This window comes from Macaca nemestrina, chromosome 6 (assembly GCF_043159975.1).
Source record: "Macaca nemestrina isolate mMacNem1 chromosome 6, mMacNem.hap1, whole genome shotgun sequence".
Taxonomy (NCBI): domain Eukaryota; kingdom Metazoa; phylum Chordata; class Mammalia; order Primates; family Cercopithecidae; genus Macaca; species Macaca nemestrina.
The window spans coordinates 81,520,642-81,542,859 of record NC_092130.1 but is presented as its reverse complement, the minus strand read 5'-3'; the positions used below and the strand labels follow the sequence as shown (position 1 = coordinate 81,542,859).

General features: G+C 40.1%; 1 protein-coding gene across 3 annotated transcripts in view; it reads left to right on the top strand.

Annotated features, from left to right (window-relative positions):
* Nucleotides 1-22,218, top strand: part of LOC105471044 (uncharacterized protein C9orf85-like) — a 123,612-nt gene that overhangs the window by 66,525 nt on the left and 34,869 nt on the right. For all 3 annotated transcript variants that reach the window (XR_011624836.1, XR_011624837.1, XM_071098672.1), the window contains 3 exons: nucleotides 373-455; nucleotides 1,393-1,488; nucleotides 5,659-5,780. Coding sequence is in view for 1 of the 3 variants with exons in the window: in XM_071098672.1 (XP_070954773.1) it covers nucleotides 1,484-1,488; nucleotides 5,659-5,780 (127 nt within the window). In the remaining 2 variants the exon portion in view is untranslated. The remainder of the gene's footprint in view (nucleotides 1-372; nucleotides 456-1,392; nucleotides 1,489-5,658; nucleotides 5,781-22,218) is intronic.

Below are 22,218 nucleotides of genomic sequence, written 5' to 3'. Positions count from 1 at the left end.
ATTATTGCTTTTCATGTTGATGACAAATTTTTGCCTACCAGTTTAGTGCATGATGTTTTAAATGCAGAAAAAAGTGCCACTGTTCCTTTGTATCTTCTGTGACATAATGCATTGATTCTGTATTTAACTGTTCTATGTAAGGACACTCTTTTAAAGAATGTTAATTGGTGCAGAAAAGGAAAAGGAGTGGAGTACTGTTATGAAGATTCTGATGTGAAGCTGCTCAGCAGCACCTCTCATTTTCAGGCAGATTTTTTACTTGGACTTTTAATGTCTTTGGTTAGGAATATTTCTCCTAATGGAATTGAGAATATATTCCTCATAATATTTGAAGTGCCTGTTGAAAAATTAAAATTTCTTAATCCCTTTCAGAGCTACTGTGTTATAATATCTCAAACTAACATTTGAGACTCTCTGGCTTGATAACTATGATTCCACTGAAGATGACTATTGAGGTAATCAACTTTGTAGCAATTCTCAAACTTTAGTATATAAGTCAGTCAGCTGGGTACTTACTAAAAATATGGATTCACAGCTATTCTCCAGCCCTAGTTTTGATTTAGTAAGTCTAGGAAAAGGCCAACATATTTGCATTTTAATAAACACTTGTATCTGTGATTACCTGATTACACATTGAGAAATAATATTTATTTCTTAGTATTACCCTAGAAATTCTAGGATAAGTATAGAATAGGGTTTCTTGTAACCTGAGATCCAAATATCCCAAAGGAACCTATGAATAAAATCTAAAGGGTTCACGAACTTGGGTGGGGTAAAATACATCTTTATTTTCAGTAACTCCTAATTAAACCTAACATTAAAAAAATTGTAAATGTAGACAACATAGCACAGTATTAAGAATAATTCTCCTAACTTTGTCATCAGTAGAAAACACAGAATTTTTTATATTGCATTGGAGTTGCTGCAAATATCTCAAAGTGTTGTTTATAATCATCACTCCTTTAAAATTATGGTAGTTACCAGACTGGGATTTCATTTAATTTAATAAAGAAGCATACATATTACTCTAAAATTACATTTGAAAACATTTTGAAAACTGTGTCTTGATAAAATTGGTTTCTTTCGTAATCCTGCATATTTCTAAAACCATTTACAAATGATTACAAGAATAGTCCATAGGCTTTGCTAAAATATTTAAAGGCTCCATGGCACTAAAAGGTTAAGAATCTTAGTGTAGGAAAGACTAGTTCCTATTGAGACATTAGGGAGGTATATTACTTAATTCCATGGGAAAAAATCATAAATACTTATAGATCAGTTGAGATTTTTGACTCAGTCTCCATTTCCGCTTTCCTGACTAATTTTTCACTCTTCAATATCTCTTCTCATGGACTACACATCTTCTCCGATTTGTTTACTCCTCCTCAACAGTTGAATGGCTCTGTTTTCCATCAATGATGACAGCTTTTAATCATAGATCTCAAGCCCATTATGAATATTAATTAATGTCTGACATCGCTTAATGAGGTAGGTAAAAACTATTACTGTTTCATAGATGGGAAAATCAGGTTGTGGCAAGTTTGGTGACTTGTTCTTAGGTCACCCAGGAAATTGTGGCTTATTTCCAAAATCAATGCTTATTCTCCTTACAGACAAATGATGTGGGTTTTTTGTTTGTTTGTTTATTTGTTTGTTTGTTTTTCACAGTATACCAATCTGTTGCAAAGACAACCTATTTTCCAAAAAAAAAAGATTATTGATACAGGCATGGAAATAATCTTTCTTAAGGCAGAAACATTTGATGGTATCAGTATTTATACTGCTTCAACCTAACAATGTATTGGTTGGGTTTTCTCTGAAAAATAATAGATGTCTTGGTTGGAGGGAAAAAGCCTCAGCTCAAATAAACCATTAAAACCACTATCCATTGTTTTGAATACAGTAAAAGTTGATTAAAAAAAAAAAAAGAGAAAAAAACCCACTACCCATTTTGAAATAAAACAGTTAGTTTCTTCTTGTATGTAGAAACTCTACCCAGTAAGGGTCGGAGAGGAACAAAGTGAACATTAGTTATCAAAATGCATTGACTTACTTTTTGATCTTAAGACACCACACACAGTCAGTAAGCACTTTTGTCTTTTTGTGGTAACTTTGTTTTCTATGGACTCATGTTGCTTTGATCAATGGTATTTGTGTGCCTCATCTTAATCTAACTTTTTTGTTGTTTGACCAGTTCATCCGGTTTGACAGGCTAATGTGAAAAATTTGAAAATTCTTTGTGATTTGTCTTTTTAAACGGTATTTGCTCTTCTTTTGTTGTTTTGCTAAATCCTCACTTGCCTGGCAAATAAGGCGAACAGAAGGAATATGATTTGGAATAGTTGAATAAATATTTGAGAGAGAAAGGAAAGTTTATTTTTTATAGAAAAATCCAATTAATATATGAGAAAAGAATGAGGAAACTTTAAAATTTCCATTAGACAAACACGATTGTTGCAGGTAAAATATGTGGAAGGATTCCAAAATCAGTGGACAAAAGTTTGAGGAAAAATAAGATATTTGTATAGTCTCAAATTATTTCCCCAACGTACTTATTAATAATGGGAAAAGAGGGATAATTACATGGAGAAATTTGGCAGATACCACCATGTCTCCCGGTATTTAAAATTAGTAGGCCTTAAATAAATGTATTAACTTTTTTCTCAAGCCATCTCTTCCTGCCTATATTCGATTTTCATTTAAATTATTAACAATTAGCCAATTTCTTGAGCTAAAATTCTCAGAATAACCTTTGACCTTTCCTTCAAGACCTACTGTCCCTTCCTCCTTCCCATAACTATTTGCCAGATTCTCTGTTAGTCACTGAGAGTACTATTGTGAAAGAGCAGACACGGCCACTTAATACTCATGGAGTTTACAACTCCGTGGGGAATATACATAAGAAACATAATACATGAATAAAATAATTACAACGTGTAAGAGGTGCCATAAAGAAAATATAGAGGGTAGCATGGTAGAAATTTAGTGAGATAAAAATATTGAAGAAGGCTAATTCAGCTAAGCCTTCTGAAGCTGAGACCTGAAAGGTGAGTATGTCAAATGCTGCTGAAAAGTCCAACAATTAACATTAAAATCTTTTGCTCTGAAAAAGACACTGGTGGAAAATGAAGACAAACCTACAGACTGGGAGAAAACATTTAAAGTCACATTTCTGACCAAAAAAACCACCACCACCACCAACAACAAAAACTTGTGTTCAGAATATATAAAGAATGCTCAAAATTCAACAATTAAAAAAGCAAAAAATATACACAAATCAACTCAAAAAGATATGTTGATGGTAAATAAGCATATGAAAAGATATGGTACTCATTATGGAAATGCAAAGTATGATCACAGTGAAATGCCCAAAATACCTATGAGAATAGGGAAAAATTCCTGATATTACCAAATGTTGGTGAGGATGTAGATCAACTGGAATCCTAATATTTTGCTGTCACAGCCACTTTGAAAAACAGTTTGACAACCTTGTTGACTTAAGCAGGTTTAATCATTTAAACATTTATGATTTGCCATCATATATTCTATCATATAAGAACATGCTTTTCATAATGCAGCAGTCTGACTCTCAGATATTTACCCAAGATTTATGCAAGGTTATGTTCACATAGAAATCTGTACATGAATGTTCATTGCAGCTTTATTAGTAATTGTCAAAACCTGGAAACAACTCAAACTTGAATAAATGAATTAGCAATTTGTGGTGTATCTATACATTGGAATTCTTAGCAATAAAAGTTGGGAAATATGGATTCATGTAGCAACATGAATGAATCTCAAATATATTTTGTGAAAGTGAAAGAAGATAGAAGCAAAACATTTATATTGTATGATTTCACTTATTTAACATTCTAGAGAAGGCAAAAATATTAAGATGGGAGACAAATCAGTGGTTGCCAGGAGTAGGGTAGAGATGGAGGCTCACCATAAAGAGGCAGCAGGAAGGAATTTGGGGCGTGATGAAACTTTTTTTTTTTTTTTTGAGATGGAGTCTTGCTCTGTTTCCTAGGCTGGAGTACAGCAGCATGATCTCAGTTCACTGCAACCTCTGCCCTCCTGGATTCAAGCGATTCTCCTGTCTCAGCCTCCTGAGCAGCTGGGATTACAGGTGCAGGCCACCACTCCCAGCTAATTTTTGTAGACATGGGGTTTCACCAAGTTGGCCAGGCTGGTCTTGAACTTCAGACCTTAGGTGATCTGCCCGTCTTGGCCTCCTAAAGTGCTGGGATTACAGGTGAGAGCCACTGTGCCTAGCCTGATGAAACTTTTGTATATGACTGTGATGATGTTCTATGAATGTGTCAAAATACATAGAAATATAAATTATAATAAGTGAATTTATGTAAATTTTAAATCTGTAAATTTTTTTTAAAGTTAAGCAAAATAAGAATTGAGAAAAGACTTTTTGAGTTTTTCGTTATGCATTTCATTGGTGACTGAGCAGTTTTGATGAAGTGGGGCTCATTGAATCCAAATTGCATTATGTTTAAGAGGAAGTGAAGTGAGTAAATGGAAACATGTAGTGTGGACTTTTCTAGAAGTTTGACTATAAAGGGGAGAAGGGAGTAGATGGATGAGAATGTGAGCTTATAATAAATCTTAATTTTTGGGGATGAGACCGATTAGAAATAAAACTAATAAAAATGTGCAAGACCTCTACTGAGAACATTACAAAATTTAATAGAAGATATAAAATTTCCAAATAAGTAGGTGCATCATGTTCACTGATGAGATGACTTAGTGCTACAAAAATCTAAGTGTTCCCTTAATTAATTTATAAATCCAAACAAACAATCTCAATAAAAATGCTAATAGGATTTGTGTGTGTGTATGTGTGTGTGTGTGTGTACTTTGCCAAATGGAGTCCAAAATTCATTAGGACAAGCAAATGTATAAGAATGGCCAAAATAATCTTTGACAATATTAGGAATTACTTCATCAGTTTTGACGACACATTATAAAGCTATATTAATAGAAACACTGTGGAACTGGTGCAGGAATAGACATCCGATTTTGAGATATGAGCAAGGTCGTCTCCTTGAGGAACAATTCTACAGTTCTACCAGTAGAGTATACTGTTAATTTTCCACTTTGCCTTCCTGAAAGTCACTAGAGGCTGTTTGATAGGTTATCTGTGTACTGGAAAGAGGGCAACATCCAGATTTTTCTGGGATTACTGGGACAGACTTAGAGTTGATGCTAATTCCTGGAGAACTCAAATGCTCTTTGGCCAAATAGAGTGGAAATTTATAGACATTAGATGTTATATGGAGCTTTGGTCTAATTTCTTCTCACAGTGGGCCACGTGGGTCCACACAAAGAACCCTATGGTAATTCTCTTTATTTCTGAATTTGTAGTTCCCCAGAAAACACTTGAAAACTAACAGACTCTTCAAATTGGCTCCATTGCCTGTAGAATGATGGCTAATGTGAAAAGGGCCAAGTAGAAACCACTAGAATTACTCTGACCAACCGAAATGTTAAATCAAAAGCAATAGTGCATCTGTGAGGTCTGTGGAGATTAATGTCACCATGAAAGTCTTGAGGGATGCAAGAGTGTAGATTTAGCTTGTGATGATGGTAGTAGGCTTTTGGAGAGTGATAGAGGATTTTCATAAAGTTTTTTTTTTTTTTTAGATGGAGCCTTGCCCTGTTGCCCAGGCTGGAGTGCCATGGCTTGATACTGGCTGTCTGCAACCTCCGCCTCCCGGGTTCAAGTGATTCTCCTGCCTCAGCCTCCCAAGTAGCTTGGATTACAGGTGAGTGCCACCACACCTGGCTAATTTTTGTATTTTTAGTAGAGATGGGATTTCACCATGTTGGCCAGGCTGGTCTTGAGCTCCTGACCTCAAGTGACCCACCTGCCTTGGCCTCCCAAAGTGCTGGGTTTACAGGCATGAGCCACCGTGCCCAGCCAATTTTCATAAACTTAATCAGGTGGTGACAGGAAATGCTGCTGCTTTTATATATGTAATCTCTTTACTGGATCAAAACAACAAAATCTCTGATACCTAGTATGCAGCTATTGCTCTGGCAAATGCTTTATTCTCTCTATTCCAACCAAGAAGCAATTTGCTGTTGCATTATTAAGACAAAAAAAAAAAAATTCACTGTTGCTTTCAGCTCTGTGGCTGTCTGTCATAATCTAGGCTACATAATATATGAAATCATGCTTATAGATCTATTGCAAAACTTTATTAAGACACATTTGTGCTGGGGGAGGAGATAAATCCCATGAAAATGTATTGGGTTCCCAAGGTCCTGGGGTTCGGGATATACTGAGATCTCTCCTCCAAAGTAAAAGTTAACTTGATGTATCTTCCACCCACTAGCATTAAGCAAGTGGTTATTTTGTGGACCTCCTTTGGATCTGGAGCCAACATGTATCTAATTTGTGTGATTTGCTTTGCCCATTTACTGAGTTTTGAATGGAGCTCAGAGCAAAAGAAGACTCTGAAGCTGGTCCAGGTTACAGTACAAGTTATTTTACCATTTAGGCCATATGAATCAGCAGGTCTGTGACTTTTAGGGCTGTTCCATGGAGCTTCTGGCAAATCCCCATACAAGAATGATAATACATGCTTGTAAGATTTTAAAACAAAGCTATGTAGATATTCATTCACCTTTTTAGAAATGGCATCTTTCTTGCCACTCAGTGCTGGTAGAGATTGAATATCTGACCATGGGACATCAAATGACCAGGCAATCTGAGATGAGTATCATGAACTGGATGTATCTGATCCCAAAAGCTCTAAAGTTGGACATCAACAGTGAAACCCCATTATAAAGTGATAGTGGTAGGAGACTGAGCTCAAAGAGATACTGAATATGTGATTTGCATGAATTGAGGTTTAGGCTCTCATGAAATGTACTGTTATTGCATTGCTGCCTGTCCTTCAACTCATACTTCTGACCTCATGGGGCGTTCCCCCTGACTGAGGAAGAAAAAAAATTCAGGCCTGGTTTACATATGATTCTGAGTGATATGCTGACACAGATGGAAGTGAATTGATGCATAATTATGGCCCAACTCAGAGGTGGTCTGGGATGACAGTAAGGAAATGAAATACTTCTACTGAGCAGGACTTCAAGCAGTATATTGGTCTGCTTGCCCACTCTGCCTGGAAGGAGAGATGGCCAAAAATATGGATCATATTGACAGTCACTAGTGATTGTCACTGGAAATTCAATGACTTGAAAGATACACAATTGGAGGAATGAAGATAAGGAGATCTGGGCAAAAGGTATTTTTGTGTACCTCCAGAATAAGAACAGAATATGAGGATTTGTCTCATGCGAATTCCTACCAAAAGTCACTGACTGAAGAGTCTTGCAGCTACCAGCTAGACAAGAAGACCCATTGTATGCATAACATCCAGCTTCTAGCTTCATCAACAAGTGCTTCATCAAGGGCTTATGAACAAAGTGGCCTTGACAACAGGAATGGAGATTACACATGGGTTCAACAACATGAACTCTCATCAAGGCTAATCAGATTAATGTCACTGCTGAGTGCTTGCCTGGCCAGTAGCCTAGCTGAGCCTCTGAAAGAGCAGGATTCTCCTGGGAGACCAGTTACCAATCTGGTGGCAGGTTGATTTTCTTGACTATACTGTCACTTTGGATAAATTTGGCTTTAAAATTTGTGTTACTTGTCTGAAATGTCTGTCAGCATCACCATCAATTAACCTATGAATATTTCACTCACTATCATGGTATCACACATAATAGTGTTTCTTCAAGTATGACCCATGAAACCATAGGGATCTCCAAGACCCTTTCAGGGGATCTATAAGGCCAGAACAATTTTTAAAACAGAACTAAGACATTACTTGCCATTTTTTGTGTTTACATTTATACTGATAATGCAAAAGCAATGCTGGGTCAAACCTCTGTCTCCTTAGCACAAATCAAGGCAGGGGCACCAAACTGTACTGAGTTCTAAGATTCTTTGCCACTGGGGACTCAGAAAAAAATGTAGTTTCACATCAAGAATATACTGAGGAGGTAGTAAAAATGATTACTTACTAATTTTTTTTTTGAGATGGAATCTTGCTGTGTTACCCGGGCTGGACCCGAATTCCTGGGCTCAAGGAATCCTCCTGTCTCAGCTTCCCAAGTAGCTGGGACTACAAGTAAATGCTACCATGCCCAACTAATTTGATTAAATATTAACTCTTTAGTACATGGCTTCTAAATATGCTGTGTGGCAAATAAGTCATTCATATAGCACTTTTGCTGCATACAAAAATACAATATTTGTCTTGTGGAAAAGCACTTGTGTGATGAAGTTGTGAGCCAAACTAGCTGATTTTTTTCATGGGGCACTAGTTTTACTTGAAAGAACAATTGACAGACAAATTAGGATTATTCAGACTTGGGTATTTGGCAGACATTTTCTCAAAAATGAATGAAGTAAGCCTGTCATCTCAAGGAAAACAACTGACAGTATTTTGTTATCAATAAAAAAAAAAAAAAAAAAAATTTAAGCTTTCAACTAAAAGTTAGTGTTTTGGAAAACTATCCAGTACTCTGAGCATGAAAACTTCAGAATTAAGATGCTAAAAATATTGTTAGTGTGATATTAGTGATTGTCATTTTATTTTATCGTATCATGAAATGTGTCACTACTTGGAAGGTTTGAATAATTCAGTAATGCAGTATTTTCCAAATGTTCAAAGCATGATGTTACAAAATCATGAATGGTAAAAGGTTCATTTAAAGTGCAAGTTAGGCTAATAGTTTTAATGTAACACAGTATATTGAATAACAAATTTAAATAAAAGGCAAAAGACAAATTGAGAAAACTATTTCAACACATATTAACACTGTCAGAAATAGCACTTTAAATTATTTTAATAAGTATAATAGATCATTGAGTTATTTCTACTTGTTTGGGTATAGAAATGAAATCTTTTTTTTTTTTTAACTATTGTTTGAAAATGTACTGTGTCAAAATTTCTTTTTCATCCCTTAGCACACTCTTGGGCAGATTCCAAAATCTTCTGGTTTTTTATTTTATTTTATTTTATTTTTTGAGTTGGAGTTTCAATCTTGTTGCCCAGGCTGGAGTACAGTGGCAAGATCTGGGCTCACTGCAACCTCCACCTTCCAGTTTCAAGCAATTCTCCTGCCTCAGCCTCCTGAGTAGCTAGGATTACAGGCACCTGCCACCATGCCCAGCTAATTTTTATATTTTTAGTAGAGACGGGGTTTCACCATGTTGGCCAGGCTGGTCTTGAACTCCTGTCCTTGTAATCCCCCCACCTCGGCCTCCCAAAGTGCTGGGATTACAGGCGTGAGCCACTGCGCCCGGGCTGGTTATTTTTTTAATTAATTGTGCCCTGCATAGTTTCAAACCACCAGGTCATGTCTCCATTCCTAGTACCACCAAAAGCTGAGTTTCTGGCTACTAGGAGTGACTTCAAGAAATGGGTATAGGGATTAGAAAAATGCTACAAAAATAGTTCTTGAATTGCCAAAATAACTAGTCTCTGAATTGTATTATTCTTACTTCTTAACCCTGTACTTTGTATGGAGTGGCAGATGGGGGTGGGAAGAGGCTGTAGGGCTATTTTTGTAAACCTTGAGGGTAAGGAAAACTCTCTGTTCACAAATTTGATGGTATTTTTATGTCTTTCTTTAGCATGTAGGTTACTTGGAACCTCTGGACTTCAGCTTTAAGTCTAAACCTAGATTGAAGAGAGTAGAAAAGTCTACCTAACACCCTATTCTGTAAGAAAAATACTAATACAACAATGGAAAAATAACAAAAGATCCTAAGCAGAAAATCCACAAAAATACAAATCACTAATAAACATTTGCCATCTTAGGAAATCCAAAATATTGTTGGATCAGTTGATATGGTTTGACTGTGTCCCCACCCAAATCTCATCTTGAATTCCCACATGTTGTGGGAGGGACCTGGTGGGAGGTAACTGAATCAAGAGTGCAGGTCTTTCCTGTGCTATTCTTGGGATAGTGAGTAAGTCTCATGAGATCTGATGGTTATTATAAGGGGGGGCAGGGTTCCTGCACAAGCTTTCTTTGCCTGCTTCCATCCATGTAAGACGTGACTTGCTACCCCTTGCCTTCCACCATGATTTTGAGGCCTCCCCAGCCACATGGAACTGTGAGCCCAATAAACTTCTTTCTTTTGTAAATTGAGCAGTATTTGGTATGCCTTTATCAGCAGCACGAAAACAGACAAATACACCAGTATAACAATTTTATATGTCATATTGCCATTAAAATTTATAATACCAAGGCCAGGTGTGGTGGCTGACACCTGTAATCCCAGCACTTTGGGAGGCCAAGGTGGCAGATCAACTGAGGTCAGGAGTTCAAGATCAGCCTAGCCAACATGGTGAAATCCCATCTCTACTAAAAATACAAAAATTAGCTGGGTGTGGTGGTGTGCGCCTGTAGTTTCAGTTACCTGGGAGGCTGAGGTGGGAGAATAATTTGAACCTAGGAGGTGGAGGTTGCAGTGAGCTGAGATCATGCATTGCATTCCAGCCTGGGTGACAGAGCAAGAGCCTGTCTCAAAAAAAAAAAAAAAAAAGAAAAAAAAAGAAAGAAAATGTAATATCAAAATGTTTCAAGCTTATGAGTGATAGGTACTTTTCATACACTGCTGATGGATTTCAAATAAGAATAACCAGTTGTGAGGAACAATTTGGGGACCCATGTCAAGAACCTGTGTCAATATAAATATATTCATGCTCTTTGACCTACTAATTCCTTTCCCAAAAATTGACTGAAGAAAATAATCTTAGATACTGTATTAGTCAGTTTTGCATTGCTATTAAAAAACCCTGAGATTGGGTAATTTATAAAGAGAAGAGGTTTAATTGATTCACAGTTCTTCAGACCATACAAGAAGCATGATACAAGCATCTGCTTTTGGTGAGCCTCAGGTAGCTTACAATCATGACTGAAGGTGAAGGGGTGGCCACCATCTCACATGGTGACAGTGGGAGCAAGAAAGTAGGAGAGGTACCACATGCTTTTAAACAACCAAATATAAAATTAACTGAACATGGTGGCACATGCCTGTAGTCCCAGCTACTTGGGAGGCTGAAACACAAGAATCGCTTGAACCGGAGAGGTGGAGGCTGCGGTGAGTCAAGATTGTGCTACTGCACTCTAGCCTGGGTGACTCCATCTCAGAAACAAACAAAAAACCAACAATAGTCAAATCTCACGAGAACTCATTCACTATTGTGAGGACAGCACAAAGCTATAAAAGTTTAACAACCATGACCCAAACAACTCCATCCAGGCCTGATCTCCAACACTGGGGATTAAATTTTAACCCTCTCGGTGGTGCAAGCCATAAGTCTTGGCAGCCTCCATGTGGTGGACCGAGCTGTATTTGGGGCCCTTTGAGCAGAGATTGGAGCTGGAGTTGCCTAGATGCAGGGAGCAGTGTCCCCAGGCTGCACAGTGTCCCTGTGGCCTGTGGTGGGAGAAGCTGCCTTGAAGGTCTCTGAAATGCCTTCAAGGCCTTTTTTCCATTGTCTTGCAGATTAGCACTTGGCTCCCTTTCAGTCTTGGTAATCTCTCTAACAAGTGGTTGCTCGCAGCCACTTGGATTCTTGCCCTGAAAATAGGCTTTTTTTTTTTTTCCTACTACATGGTTAGGCTACAAATTTTCCAAACTTTTATGCTCTGCTTCCCCTTCATATTAATATAATTTCCAACTTTAATCCATTTCTTTGCTCCTGCATCTGAACATAGGTTGGTAGAAGCAGTCAGGCCACACTGTGAATGCTTTGTTACTTAGAAATTTTGTCTCATGCGTCCATGTGAAGAGACCTCCAAACAGGTTTTGTGTGAACAACAAGGCTGTTTATTTTACCTGGGTGCAGGCAGGCTGAGTCCGAAAAGAGAGTCAGCGAAGGGTGGTGGATTATCATTAGTTCTTATAAGTTTTGGGATAGGCAGTGGAGTTAGGAGCAATGTTTTGCGGGCTGGGGTGGATCTCACAAAGTACATTCTCAAGGGTGGAGAGAATTACAAAGAACCTTCTTAAGGGTGGGGGAGATGACAAAGTACATTGATCAGTTAGGGTGGGGAAGAAACCAATCACAATGGTGGAATGTCATCAATTAAGGCTATTTTCACTTCTTTTGTGTATCTTCAGTTGCTTCAGGCCATCTGGATGTATGCATGCAGGTCACAAGGGATATGATGGCTTAGCTTGGGCTCAGAGGCATGACATTCCTGTCTTCTTATATTAATAAGAAAAATAAAACAAAATAGTGGTAAAGCATTGGGATGGTGAAAATTTTGGGGGGTTGTATGGAGAGGTAACAGGCAATGTTTCTCAGGGCTGCTTTAAGAGGGATTAGGGGCGATGTGGGAACCTAGAATGTGAGAGATTAAGCTGAAGGAAGATTTTGGGTTAAGGGGTGATATTGTGAGGTTGTTAGAAGAAGCATTTGTCATATAGAATTATTGGTGACAGCCTGGATGCAGTTTTGTATGAATTGAGAAACTAAATGAAAGACACAAGGTCTGAATAAAAGAAGCAGAAAAAATAGATATTAAAGGACTAAGAATTGGGAATACCCAGGACATCCAATTAGAGAGTGTCCAGGGGGGTTCAACGTTATTGTTTGCTTGGTTGTCAAGTTTTTGGGCTCTATCCTTGAGTTTTTTTATGTTGTCATATAGCAGGCCAGATTGATTTAGGTAAAGACAACACTCTTCATTTAAAAATATACAGAGTCCTCTTTTTTTTAGCAGTGAGTAGGTCGAGGCCTTGGTGATTTTGTAGGAAAGAGAAATGCAAAGCCAGCAACTATTTGTTAAAGAAGGATTAGAAACGGCTAGGAGACAGTGAGATTGATAGTGTGGTGGAGATAGCTGGGGAGAAGTAGAGAGTGGCATAAGAACGAGAACCAGAATAAGAGTGAGTATAAAAGTAAAGAATAGGACTTCATCAGGGTGAAAATATCGGAGGGTACCTTGCCACTGAAGATCTTCCATCCACTTCAGGAGAGACTTAAGGGTGGCGATTTGAGGTAAAACCAGGAGCCACTAAATACCAAGAGCCTGAGAAACTGCTTGGGTGATTTGACTAATAAAGGCTGGTCCGTTATCAGATTGTATAGAGGTGGGAAGGCCAAACTGAGGAATTATGTCTGACAGAAGGGAAGAAATGACCACGGTGGCCTTCTCAGACCCTGTGGGAAAGGCCTCTACCTATCCAGTGAAAGTGTCTACCCAGACCAAGAGGTATTTTAGTTTCCTGACTCGAGGCATAAAGTCAATTTGCCAGTCCTGGGTGGGAGCAAATCCCTGAGCTTAATGTGTAGGGAAGGGGCCTGTACAATCCCTGAGGAGTAGTAGAATAGCAGATAGAACAACTGAGAAGTGATTTCCTTGAGGATAGATTTCCACGATGGAAAGAAAATGAGAGGTTCTAAGGGGCGGGCTAGCGACTTGTAACCTACATGGAAGAGGTTATGAAATGAAAACAGAATAGAAAGGGCCTGTGAGGCTGGAAGGAGATATTTTCCTTGGTCCAAGAACCATTTTCCTTGTGTGGGAAGAGATTGATAGGTGGATGTTTCAGTGCGGAGGAGGTGGAAGTGGCCAGATGAGAAGGAGAAAAACTGCCATGAGGGATAGAAGTTGGAATGCTAGCTGCTTTTTGGCTGGCTTATCAGCACAAGCGTTGCTCTGAGCAATGGGATCTGATGCCTTTTGATGGCCCTTGCAGCGAATGACTCCAGCTTCCTTTGGAAGTAAAGCGGCCTTGAGAAGAGTTTTTATTAAAGGGGCATTAATGATGGAAGACCCTTGCATAGTGAGGACATTTCTTTCTGCTCATATAACAGCATGGTGGTGCAGGATATGGAAGGCATATTTAGAGTCAGTATAAATATTGGCACATAATTCCTTTGCAAGAGTGAAGGCTCAAGTTGAGGCAGTGAGTTCGGCTTGCTGAGAGGTAGTGGAGGGGGGCAGAGTGGTAACCTGAATGATAGATGTGGGAGATACTATATCATAGCCTGCCTTTGCTGGTGTGTGGCATTAGGCCTGGTGGAACTGCCATCAATAAACCAAGTGTGATCAGGGTGAGGAACATGAAAGAAGGAAATACAGGGAAATGGAGTGAATGTCAGGTGGATCAGAGAGATACAGTCATGGAGGTGGAGGCCAGCCTAAAACAGTAGGTCAAGTTGTTGGGACAGAAAGGCTACAGGGCACGGTCCTGGCTCTTGTGTAAGAATTTTGACCGCACAGCCCTGTTCTTTGGCTGTGTAATGAAAAGGGTTGGGATGAGTTAGAGAGAGCCAGCATGGGGGCAGCTTCTAGGGCTGTTTTTAAGGAACAGAAAGAGGAGTGGCAAAAGGGTTTAGGATCTATGGGGTCAGCTAGGTTTGCTTTTGTGAGTTTACATAATGGTTTAGTCAGGATGGTAAAACTAGGTATCCAAAGGCGGAAGTATCTAACCCTGACTAGGAAGGAAAGGAGTTGTTGTTTTGTAGAAGGGATTGGGGTTTGGGAGATTAGCTGGACACAATCAGCAGGGAGAGCATGTGTGTTTTCATGAGAATTATGCCAAGATAGGTAACAGATGAGGAAGAAATTTGGGCTTGACCTAAGTAATGGGGGCTGTCCGTGAAGCCTTGCATCAGTACAGCCCAGGTAATTTGCTGAGCTTGATGGGTGTCAGGGTCAGTTCAAGTGAAAGCGAAGAGAGACTGGGATGAAGGGTGCAAAGGAATAGTGAAGAAAGCATGTTTGAGATCCAGAACAGAACAATGGGTTGTGGAGGGAGGTACTGAGGACAGGAAAGTATATGGGTTTGGCACCACAGGGTGGATAGGCAAAACGATTTGGTTGATAAGGCGCAGATCCTGAACTAAGCTGTAAGACTCGTCCGGTTTTCGAACAGGTAAAATGGGGGAATTGTAAGGAGAGTTTATAGACTTTAAAAGGCCATGCTGTAACAGGCAAGTGATAACAGGCTTTAATCCTTTTAAAGTGTGCTGTGGGATGGGATATTGGCGTTGAGCGGGGTAAGGGTGATTAGGTTTTAATGGGATGGTAAGGGGTGCATCATTTGTCGCCAAAGAGGGAGTAGAGGTATCCTATACTTGTGGGTTAAGGTGGGGGGATATGAGAGGAGGATGCGAAGGAGGCTTTGAACTGGGGCAAAAGGCAGCAATGAGGTGTGGCTGTAGCCCAGGAATATTTAGTTAGAATGTCTTGACCTGATAAGGGAGCTGAGCAGGTGGGGATAACTAAAAAAGAGTGCATAAAAGAATGTTGTCCAAATTGGCACCAGAGTGGGGGAGTTTTTAAGAGGTTTAGAAGCCTGGCCATCAATACCCAGAACAGTTATGGGGGCAAGGGAAACAGGTCCTTGAAAAGAAGGTAATGAGGAGTGGGTAGCCACCGTATTGATTAAGAAGGGGATGGACTTACCCTTCACTGTAAGAGTTACCCAAAGCTCGGCATCCGTGATGGTCCAGGGGGCTTCTGAGGCGATGGGGCAGCGCCAGTCTTTAACCACTAAGCTGAGTAGATCTGGGAAGGAGTCAGTCAGAGTCTTGGGCCAGAGCTCCAGGGGCTCTGGGAGTGGCTGCTAGGTGAGTTGAACAGTCCGATTTCCAGTGGGGTCCCGCACAGATGGGACATGGCTTAGGAGGAATCCTGGGCTGCAGACATTCCTTGACCCAGTGGCCAGATTTCTGGCACTTGTAGCAAGCTCCTGGGGGAAGAGGTCCTGGAGGAACGCCTGGCAGCTGTGGTTCAGGTGTTTCGAGTTCTTGTGTGCTAGAGATGTGGCTGGGGTTTGTCTCGCAGTGGAGGCAAGGAATTGCAACTCAGAAATACATTGCTACTTGGCTGCCTCTACTCTATTACTGTACACCTTGAAGGCGAGGTTAATTAAGTCCTGTTGTGGGGTTTGAGGGCCAGAATCTAATTTTTTGGAGCTTTTTCTAATGTCAGAAGCACACTGGATGATAAAATGCATATTGAGAATAAGATGGCCTTCCTCTAGGGTCTAGGACAGTAAAGCATGTAAGGGTTGTTGCCAAACGGGCCATGAACTGGGCGGGTTTGTATATTTAATGAAAAAGAGCCTAAATGCTCACTGATTTGGGAGAGGTCAGATTAAGAAAAAAGGAGCATTAACCTTGACTATGCCTTTAGCTCCAGCCACCTCTTTAAGAGGAAATTGTTGGGCAGGTGCGGGAGGGCTAGTCGCGGAATGAAACTGTAAGCCAGACCGGGTGTGGAGAGGGGAGGTAATAGAAGGGTTATAGGGTGGGGGAGCAGAGGCTGAAGAAGAATTGGAGCCTGATTCAGCCTGGCGGAAAGCGACCTGAAGAGGAGCAGTCTGGGGAGGAAGTGAGAGGTCAAATAGGTCCATAGAAAAGGAAGATTCACAAGACTCAGAGCTTGGGGCGGAGACTGAAGGAACAGACAGGAGAGAAAGAAGAAAGATTTGGGACGAGTTGCATTGGGAGCAGAGACTAGGGAGGGACCAATGTGTAAAAGAATGCCTGGACGTCAGGCACCTCAGACCATTTGCCTATTTTTTGACAAAAATGATCTAGATCTTGTAAGATGGAGAAATCAAAAGTGCTGTTTTCTGGCCATTTAGAACCATTATCAAGTTTGTATTGGGGCCAAGTGGTATTGCAGAAGAAAATAAGGCGTTTAAGTTTTGGGTCAGGCGAGAGTTGAAGAGGTTTTAAGTTCTTGAGAATACAGGATAAGGGAGAAGAAGGGGCAATGGAGGGTGGAAGGTTGCATATAATGAAGGAGGTAAGTTTAAAGAGAAGGGTAGAGACACGGAGAGAAGGGATGGAGATATGGAGAGAAAGGGTGGGGGGGTGCTTGCCCCCCAGGAAAGTGGAGAAGGGGTAGAGACACGGGGAGAAGGGGTCGGGGGTGCTTGCCCCGCAGAAAAGCAGTGCTTACTTCTAAGGGTGAAAGACCAAGACAGGCATCCCCGGTGGTCAGACACCTCTGAAACATGAGTGAATAATCAGGCAGGCGTCCCCACAATGATTAAACACCTAGGGAAAGCTGCCATCCTGAGTGCATGACCGGCTCTGGAGTTTTGGGTCCATGGATAAAATGTGTCTCCTTTGTCTCTACCAGAAAATGAAAGGAATTGAAATTAAGAGAAGGGGGAGATTGAAGGGTGGCTCCATGATTGAAAGGAGAAAGTGGTTGAAGGATAGTGAGACAGGTTGGAGAAGAGAGTAAAAAGAGGCCGCTTACCTGATTTAAAATCAGTGTGATGTTCCTTGGGCTGGTTGGTCTGAGGACTCCAGATCGTAGGTGGATCTCTTCACGGAGGGAGGGTGAGGACAGGGGCTGGTCTCCCGAAAGAGTCCCACTGACCCGGGTCTTTGGCACCAAATGTCTCACACATCCATGTGAAGAGACCGCCAAACATGCTTTGTGTGAGCAACAAGGCTGTTTATTTCACCTGGGTGCAGGCAGGCTGAGTCCGAAAAGAGAGTCAGCAAAGGGTGGTGGATTATTATTAGTTCTTACAGGTTTTGGGATAGGCAGTGGAGTTAGGAGCAATGTTTTGCGGGCAGGGGTGGATCTCACTAAGTTCATTCTCAAGGGTTGGGAGAATTACAAAGAACCTTCTTAAGGGTGGGGGAGATGACAAAGTACATTGATCAGTTAGGGTGGGGAAGAAACCAATCACAATGGTGGAATGTCATCAGTTAAGGCTATTTTCACTTCTTTTGTGGCTCTTCAGTTGCTTCAGGCCATCTGGATGTATGCATGCAGGTCACAAGGGATATGATGGCTTAGCTTGGGCTCAGAGGCCTGACAAATTTCATCTGCCAGATACCCTAAGTCATCACTCTTAAGTTCAAACTTCCATAGATCCCTAGGGCATGAACACAATGCAGCAAAGTTCTTTGTTAAGGAGTAACATGGGTTACCTTTATTCCAGTTCCAAATAAATTCCTTATTTTCATCTGAGGCCTTGTTAGCTTAGTCTTCACTGTTTATATTTCTATCAGCACTTTGGTCATAACTACTGTACAAGTCTCTAAGAAGTTCCAAACTTTCGCTTGTCTTCTTGTCTTCTTCTGAGATCTTCAACCTCTGCCTGTTACCCAGTTCCAAAGCTGCTTTAACATTTTCAGGTATCTTTAAAGCAACATCATACTTTTTTTGTTGTTTTTTTGAGACAGAGTCTCAATCTGTTACCCAGGCTGGAGTGCAGTGGCACGATCTCAGCTCACTGCAACCTCTGCCTCCCGGTCTCAAGCAATCCTCCTGCTTTAGCTTCCCGAGTAGCTGGGATTACAGGTACCTACCACCACACCTGGCTAATTTTTGTATTTTTGGTAGAGATGGGGTTTCACCATGTTGGTCAGGCTGGTCTTGAACTGCTGACCTCAGGTGATCCACCTGCCTCAGCCTCCCAAAGTGTTGGAATTACAGGTGTGAGCCACTGCACCCAGCCAACACCCTACTTTTGATACCAATTTTATTAGTTTTGTATTGCTATAAAAATTTACCTGAGACTGGGTAATTTATAAAGAAAAGAAGTTTAATTGGTTCACTGTACACTACAGACCATACAAGAAGCATGGTGCTAGTATCTGCTTCTGGTGAGGTCCACAGGAAACTTACAATCATTGTGGAAGGCAAAGGGGTGCTGGCATCTCACATGGTGAGAGTGGGAGCAAGAAAGAGGTTGGGGAGGTGCCACATACTTTTAAACAACCGTATTTCACTAGAATTCACTTAATATCATAAGTACAGTACATGGCATGACGGGTCCACCCCCATGACCCAAACACATCTCACCAGGCCCCAACTCTAACATTGGGGATTATATTTCAACATGACATTTGGAGGGACAAATATCCAAACTATATCAGATACTATCAAGGATATATGAGCAAAGATAATATTTATGAAATTATAAGAGTAAATATTACAACCATTTAAATGACCATAAAGAGAACTGTTAAATAAATTACGGTGTACCTATATGAATAAAATGTTATATAACCAATAAAATGATGCTTTTGAATAACTGGTTAATATATAACTTTCTCAGAGTACAATATTAAATGAATAAAGTGGAACAAGATAGTGAATGCATATTATGATTTCAGTATTGTTTATTAAACAACTCATAAACATACAAAAGTAGAAAAAATATTTCTATGGTCATATATTAAATCAATAAAGTGGGCCGGGCGCAGTGGCTCAAGCCTGTAATCCCAGCACTTTGGGAGGCCGAGACGGGCGGATCACGAGGTCAGGAGATCGAGACCATCCTTGCTAACCCGGTGAAACCCCGTCTCTACTAAAAAATACAAAAAAACTAGCCGGGCGAGGTGGCGGGCGCCTGTAGTCCCAGCTGCTCCGGAGGCTGAGGCAGGAGAATGGCGTGAACCCGGGAGGCGGAGCTTGCAGTGAACTGAGATCCAGCCACTGCACTCCAGCCTGGGCTACAGAGCAAGACTCCGTCTCAAAAAAAATAAATAAAGTGGAATATGAAATTGAATGAATAGATTAAGTTTGCTTTTTAAACCTCATAACATATAAAGATGATTGAGAGAAAAATGCTGTACCATCATATATATTATTTATATAATTAAGATTAATTAAAATTAGATCATCTTTCTAATAATGAAAGTCATTATTGTTTTTTATTTTAAATTATTCAAGTGTATTTATCAATTAGGAGATAACAGTATAATGTCACTAAAAATATTTATTGAGTACTTATATCTACATCATTGCTAACCTATTAAATATCAACAGATAAGACATATTCTTATTTAAAGCCTAGATTGAGGAAGAGAATATATACATACAAGGATATGTATTGCTTTTTAAACCTCATAACCCACAGAATATAACAAATTATTGATACTAAGAATACAAAAATGATATAGGAGTTCAAATTTCAAGGAATAATTATTTTTACTTTTTATTATTATTTTTTAAGATGGAGTCTCACTCTGTTGCCTAGGCTGAAGTGTAGTGGCTAGATCTCTGCTCACTGCTGCAACCTCTGCCTCCTGGGTTCAAGCGATTCTCCTGCCTCAGCCTCCTGAGTAGCTGGAATTACAGGTGCCCATGACCACTCCCAGCTAATTTTTTTTTTTTTTGTATTTTTCAGTAGAGACAAGGTTTCACCATGTTGACCAGGCTGTTCTGGAATTCCTGACCTCAAGTGATCTGCCCATCTCAGCCTCCCAAAGTGCTGGGATTACAGGTGTGAGCCACCATGCCTGGCCCAGTTTTTAAAAGAGACGGTAGCAACAGAGGAAAGTAAGATGTGACTGGGCTTCTAAAAATGAATAGAATTTTTTTTTAAAGAGCAAAAAGGGGAGAAATAGAAGCAGAAGAAATAACATCAACAGAAGCTTAAAATGTGGCAGTTGTATTAGTTTCCTAAGTTTGCTGTAACAACAAAAAGTACTGGAGAGCTGGGTGGTTTAAAACAGTAGAAGAGTATTATCTCACAGTTTAGAAATCAGAAATCAAGGTGTTGGCCCGGCCGTGCTTCCTCTGAAGGCTTCAGAAGAATCCTTCCTTGCCTCTTCCTACCTTCTGGGTTTGCTGGCAATCTGTGGCATTCCTTTGCTTGCAGATGAATCTCTTCAATCCTCCTTCTTCACATGATGTTCTTCCTACCTTTACATCATCTTCCTTCTGTTCGTGTCTGTCTCTGTGTCCAAATTTCCACCTTAATGACCTCATTTTAACTTGGTTACCTCCGTGAAAACTCTATTTCCAAACATGGGAAGATTCTGAGGTACTAGGGGTTAGGACTTCAACATATGTTTATTGAAGAATACAATTGAACCCATAACATTTTATTTTTATTTTTTTTAGAGATGGGATTTTATTATATTGGCCAGGCTGGTCTCGAACTCCTGGCCTGAAGTGAACAGCCTGCCTTGGCTTCCCAAAGTGCTGGGATTATAGGCGTGAACCACTGCACCTGGCCAGCAACTTCTTATATAACAATGATTTGAGAGTAGTAGGAGTAAGTTTGGAGTGAGCTCCTAGGATGGGGCATAAAGAACTTTGAATACTAGGCTGAGGAAATTAATTTTTAAAAATACAGGTAAGTGATGAAGAGCCACTGAAAATGTTCAAGAAGTAGGACTGAACTCATGCAACTCCCTTACTCTCTTGGCAAGCTCTCACTGAAATAACTGGAAAGCTTTATCTTTTGGTTTTGTTTTAAAACTTCACTTTTAAACAGGTAAGATATGAGGAATACATGGGAGGTAGAAAGCAAATGGTGTCAAAAAGATAGAAAAAGAACAGAGGAAGCAGCAGCATGGGATGGTGGAGGGAAGCCCTGCTCTCTCTGGGAGAATTCTGGAGAAGCTCTGGGCTGAATCCATACAAAACAAAACAACAACAAAAAACTGGGTCATGGAGAAATCTGCAATGTTTTATGTATAAAAGTTGCCAAAAATTTCCCTGAACTGGAAAGTCTATTCGAAATTTACACTGAAGATATTGTCCAGTGACTGTAACTGTGGTGACTCATCACATAAAACCTATAATGAGCTTCATTTTCACAGACCACATGTTGGACACTTGTCCTTGATATATGGCTTTAGTATGACATCATTCTCACTTAAGAACAACTTTATTTCTGGAAAACTGTTCTCTGTACAAATTATCTGTTGCCATTTTGCATGAAATCAGTGCAAAAGCCTCTCATCATAATACTAAATGCCTTCTGAAAGTTTCTGTCAGGGGCCAGGCATGGTGGCATCTGCCTGTAGTCATAGCTACTGGGGAGGCTGAGGTGAGAGGATCACTTGAGCCCAGGAGTTCCAGGCAGCAGTGAGCTATGATCATGCCACTCCACTGCAGCCTGCACAACAGAACGAGACCCTGTTTCTATAAAGAAAAACAAAGACAAAACAAAACTCTATCAGTGCAAATCCAACCTAATTGCTTAATTGTATTTCCAAAGTTTGAATTCTGGAGGCAAGCACACACTTGACAGGGCAAGGTACAGAGCTTTTATAGAGGCTTGACCCTTCTCCCACATGAAACAGTCAGGATTCCTGCTCTCTACATTCATCTCTTAAACAGTCACAGGGGGGACTTTGGCAAGTCAACTCGTTTTGTTACTAAAACTCATTTAGATGTAGAACTTTATATATTTTTAGTCACTGGAAACACCTTATTTTT